Raw genomic sequence first — 5,687 nt, 5'->3', positions numbered from 1 at the left:
TTAATGTGGCTATGTTTCATATGTGTTTTTTTTATGACCGTTTTAATGCACTTCTAGGCACGGGCATTGGAAATTAACAGTAGCTATAAAGGCTGTGATGGATGCTTTACATTGGAGATGTGTTGTTCTAGTGTCTATGTGGTAGCATCAGTCCCTATCACATAAAGATAACATGAAATGAAAATTAGATACAGAAGTGTACATTCTGAAGTGATACTGGCCATAAGTATGTTGCCAACTGAAAATCACACCTATGTGACTGTTCAATGAATCATATCCATCTATCTATCTATCTATCTATCTATCTATCTATCTATCTATCTATCTATCTATCTATCTATCTATCTATCTATCTATCTATCTATCTATCTATCTATCTATCTATCTATCTATCTATCTATCTATCTATCTATCTATCTATCTATCTATCTATCTATCTATCTATCTATCTATCTATCTATCTATCTATCTATCTATCTATCTATCTATCTATCTATCTATCTATCTATCTATCTATCTATCTATCTATCTTATAACATTATATTCGTTCCTTCTTTTTTGTTGGTTTCCTTCCTGTAGGTGTATTTACGGTGCTCAAGCCCATTTGATTTGAAAAGCTATAATTAAGCTTCTAGTGTTTTTGCAAACGTTAGGGGTTGCTGAGGCCCATTGTTTTGAGTGGCATTTTAATTAATTTGCTGTCATAGTAACTGAAGGACATCTCCATTGTTTTCAAGAGTTGTGTTTAATCTAGAGCACTGTGTGGTCTTTCAACAAAACAATTATAACTTCAAATCAAAAATAAAATAAAATAATTTCAGTTCTTTTGTCTGACAAAGATTCATCATTGTGTCGAGCAGCCAATCGAAGGTGTGACATGAAACATACTGAGTGTCCTGGAGAGGTGTATGATCATTCTCTGCTCGACCTTTTGCCGACTATAAATCTATATGTTGTGTTGTACCGATGTGAAATCAGTTGCTTTAACCCTGATGACTTTTGCGTTCTCTCTCTGGTCTCACTCTGAAAAGGTCCTGACCACTAAATGTACAGCGAGCAAATCGTACATTATGTCTTGAGCAGCAAAGGGCATGATCAAAGTAAACAGCAGGGAGGCTGACCTATGATGATGGCCGCCAAACACTCTTTATAATGCCTATAGCCCACGTACGGTACGCCCCATTACAAGAGCAGCGGGAGAGATTTCTACAAGAGGACATGGAATACAATTGTTCTTGCATACTGTGGCTTTCCACTTCTACTATTAAGCATCACCGAAAGCTTACCTCATGTAGATGCATCGACAGTGTTGTTATAATAACTCAGATTTCCTCATGGGGGCGACAGAAGTTACGCACCATAGCTTTAAAGACTTGACGCAATTATATGGTGAAGTGTTTTTGTTAGTTCCTGAAAAGTTGCCAGTCAGTTTGAAGTCCTGCACTTTTAAAGGAGCTGACATGGTTTTGATTGAATATCAAAGTATAGTTTTCTTCTGGCGGTGAAAAGTGGGCCAGTCCTGGAAAATAATTAGCAAACATCTCATTTCAAAGGAGGAAACTCCATTTTTACTTGACTTTAAAACATGTTTCTTTGTCCCAATAAAACAGTTTGAAATCGTATCACATAGCGATGATGATGTTAGATGTGTTTCCGGGAGGAAAGATGCTCCAGTGAGTAATGAGAGAATGCTCTTCGGCTGGATGATCGCGTCTCGTCTCTGAGCACACCGAGATCATTTCTTCTGCATTTCTTTTCTCTCTCTGGTGAATCAGGGGGCGGTGGACAAATGGATGGCAGAGTGATTCTTGTAGTTTAAATTATATTTAAAGGAATAATTGAACATGTTCGGCAAATGCACTTATTATTAGATGAGAAGATTGATAGCACTGTTGTGTATATTTGTTCGTTACAAGCCGGTTAGCTTAGCTTAGCATGAAAACAAATGAAAACAGCAAGACTGGCTCTGTCCAAAGGTTAATAAATCCACCCACCCCCAACACCAGCTTTTGTAAAAAATGAAATGAGCTTTACACAGTACTAGGTTAGCTGTTACCCATTTTCAGTATTTGTTAACTAGCTAGCTAACTAGCTGCTGGCCAATATATATCTATCGTAGATACATAGGAGTGTTAGCAATCGTCTTGTCCAACTCCTGGCAAAGTGTTGAAACAAAAAAAACAATTAAATTATTCTGTTTCTCACCAGAATCTGATCCAAAGTAACTCAAACATACAGTATATTAATAATGTGCTTTGGGGGGAAGGCTACTTGAGTATTTCTAAAATCCTTGCTACAGCCGTGGTTGAGCTGTGTTTTTGTTTAGAAGACTTGTTGCCTTAGGTGCAGGTCCAGCTGACCTCCCTGAAAAGGGCCATGACTAAATAATTCACTTTCTATTCGGGAATCAATAATACATAAATCACAGACTGACTCACAAACATACACACATTTCCTCTTTGTCATGACGAAATAAAACAAAAATTAATTTTTTTTTGCACTTTCCGATGTCACCTTCTCTACCAATGAATCCCTTACAGGTTAGTGACAAATTAATGGTGACAAAATGATTTATTCACACATGGATCAGATATATAGGCCTATCACATTAATATTAACATCATTTGGTGGCCAGGTCATGAAAAAGCAGATCATAGCTTTGTCTTTCTAGCACTTTAGTTGATGATTCATCACATAGACCCTTTCATGGACCATTGCACTCTGACCTTCTTGAAACATGTCTGCAGGGCACTTTAACCAAAGCCCCTTTATTAACTATTTATTGACATGTCAAACTGTCTCGACTTACTGATTCTTATTACAAGCCCTCAATAGACCTACTGGCCACATTAGCTTGTGTGTGGCTTTATGTACGGCAATTGCGCCCAAATGGTCCATCATTTTGACACTATACCTTTGAAATCTCAACTGGTATTGGATGGATTGCCACAAGGTTTGGTAAAAACATGATCATAATGACTTTGGTCATCCTCTGACCTTTTTTTTTTTTAAGATTTTTTTTTGGCATTTTTATGCTTTATTAATAGTGCAGAGATAGAGGTGAAATGGGGCAGAGAGGGGAGTGACATGCAGAAAACGACCGCGGGCGGGAATCGAACCCGGGCCTGCTGCTGGGCCCGGCCCGGGGGGGGGGGGACGCCCTACCAACTGAGCTAAGGGCGCCCTCTGACCTTTTTTCTTATTGACCATTTTAGTTTTGGTGGATTTAAAAAAAAAATAATTGTGTTCAGTTACATTCAAATGACAAAAAAGCCCTAGAAAAAAAGCATAATGACTTAATTGAAAAAAATTATTGGACCAAAAAAAAGACATATAAAATGTCTTCAAATAAAAGTATGTGAATGGTAATGCTAATAGTTAAGCTTTGGCTTCCTCCTGCTCCTTTTGGGACACAAAGGTTGGTTTATTTAATTAATATGGTTTATGACACTTTATAATGATTGTTTAAAAAAATATATTTTGTTCGAAATAAAGAGGAAATGAATAGTTAGCCTATCTATAGACTTTCCCATCCACCTCAGCTGGAGTTTATGTTTGGTGTTAATTAGAATGATCACACTAAACAAACCGGCTAAACATCATCTTGTTAACTTTGTAATTATAAGAATGGTAACACCATTTGTAAATGCTGCCATACTGAAAAATACAGTGAGAGAGTTTTGTGGAGCTGATAGCCTTTATCAACTTTGTGTCCACTAATTTGGCGATGGCTTAAATGTAACCGACATTCATTTATATGAAAAAGTTACGCACTATAGCTTTTAACTGTAGATGGTGAAACCCCTGTCCTTTTATAAATCGTATTACTTAGATGCGTGGCTTATTTAATTAACCACTTATATTCATTAAGCAGGTGTTGGAAATCGTGACTTCCCCCATTAGGTAACACAAGGCAGATTCCTTCCATCAGCCCTGGCTCGCTAATAGGCATTTATGAGGCGCTGTGCCGGAGCCTCAGACCGTGGGAGGGGTCTCGGCTCTGCCAAACCTTTCCCTCTAATTGACCAAAGAGCAGAAGCAGCCGGGGATGCGATGCGAGCAGACACGGACGGGCAGAGATGGTAGGTAGGCTACTCTTTTGCTCAGTAATATAAAAGTGATAAGACATCATTTGGAATTGTGTGTATAAGCGAGTCGCATGCTTTGGCTTTTAAATAGGCTATATTTGAGCACTGTTTTTGGGGGATATGCCAGACTAAATACTGAAGAGAAAGTGCTACTGGAAGATTGCATTATGTTATGGGCGATTCTCATGGGAATTAATTTAAGACTTGCTTTAGCTTGAGGCCACTTTAAAATGCTTGCGGTGCCCACCCAAAGATATGAGAGAGAGAGAGAGAGAGAGAGAGAGAGAGAGGGAGAAAGACATGTAGAGAGAGAGAGAGGGAGGGAGAAAGACACAGAGAGAGGGGGTAGAGAGAGAGATGGGGTGCGTTGTGCAAATACTTTGTACGCTGATACAAAGTGGCTTACAGGCAGCGAGAAAGCAACACACAATTTAGTTTGAGGTAAATGAAGTCATTTCAGGCAGTTTAAACATCTTATTGGTTTATTTTTCTCTTTCTCTTTTTTATGTCCAACTAAAGAAAACGGGCGCATGGGCTTTTTAGGATACGGGGAAACCCAGCCCCAGCCAGGTGGTCCAAATGGCTGATCTGGAACTGTTCTACTGCGATCCGAGAGGAGACGCGTCTCTGGTGTTGGTTTCAAACAACAAGCGAAGAAATCTCAACGAGATCAGGGGAGGCGAGGAGGAGGATTCAGCACCATGGACAGCGCACTGCGAGGTAACCGAAACATCTTTCACCTGCAAACACCAAGATGACGAATATGACAACGATGACGTCCAGTTGATCGGGACAAGTCCACGCACGTGCACGCCGAGTCAAAGCTGCTCAAGTGAACTCTACGGGGAGGTGGAGGTGGTGGAGGAGGAGGAGGAGGAGGCGGAAGACGAATTCCCAGAACTTTATTTGCTCTCCGATGACGACTTTTCCTTTGACTCTGACGCCTCGGGAAAGTCTGTGGATTACGGTTTCATCATAGCGGTGTCGTGCCTCGTAACGGGCATCTCTCTGGTCGCTATCACCTACACTGTCCCGAGAGACGTGCGCGTGGACCCGGACAGCGTGACGGCACGCGAGATGGAGCGTCTGGAGAGGGAGAAAGCCCGCGTGGGGGCCCATCTGGACCGCTGCGTCATAGCGGGACTGTGCCTGCTGACGCTCGGGGGCGCGCTGCTCTCCACGCTACTCATGGTCTCCATGTGGAAAGGAGAGATGATGAGGAGGAAAGCCTTTGCCTATTCCAAACACGCCGCGGCCAAGTTATACGGATCTATGAATCTGAGAGCGGGACCTACTACCAGCAGCCCGACGAGGGAAGCATCGGGGTGCTCGCATGGGTCAGTGGCTGAGGAGGATTTAGAAGAAGTGCTCAGCTGAAGAGGGACAGAGAGGGAAAAGACTCAGGAAAAGTGCTTAGAAAATCCAACCAGTGCTGTCCTTTAATGCCTTTATACTTCCAACAACTTTTGGCTGATATATAGAGCTTTTTTAAAGGGTGGGTTCAAATGTTTAAAGGTCAGTCTTAACACTTGCTCCCATGACCTCATGCACATTAAAGGTGCAGTGCGTAAAGGGAATTGGCGTTTTTCAAAAACTGAC

The 5,687-nt window shown here is 41.1% G+C and overlaps 1 protein-coding gene across 1 annotated transcript; it reads left to right on the top strand.

Annotated features, from left to right (window-relative positions):
* Positions 1-4,667: 4,667 nt before the first annotated feature.
* On the top strand, positions 4,668-5,465 carry LOC307263815 (transmembrane protein 74; the record flags this gene model as incomplete). Its single annotated transcript, XM_080045080.1, has 1 exon — positions 4,668-5,465. The coding sequence occupies one exon, from the start codon at positions 4,668-4,670 to the stop codon at positions 5,463-5,465; it is 798 nt and encodes a 265-aa protein (XP_079901206.1).
* Positions 5,466-5,687: the final 222 nt, after the last annotated feature.

The sequence above is a fragment of the Ammodytes marinus genome (assembly GCF_949987685.1).
Source record: "Ammodytes marinus genome assembly, chromosome: 17".
Classification (NCBI taxonomy): domain Eukaryota; kingdom Metazoa; phylum Chordata; class Actinopteri; order Uranoscopiformes; family Ammodytidae; genus Ammodytes; species Ammodytes marinus.
The sequence above is the reverse complement of the archived record's forward strand: the minus strand, read 5'-3'. Positions and strand labels throughout refer to the sequence as shown.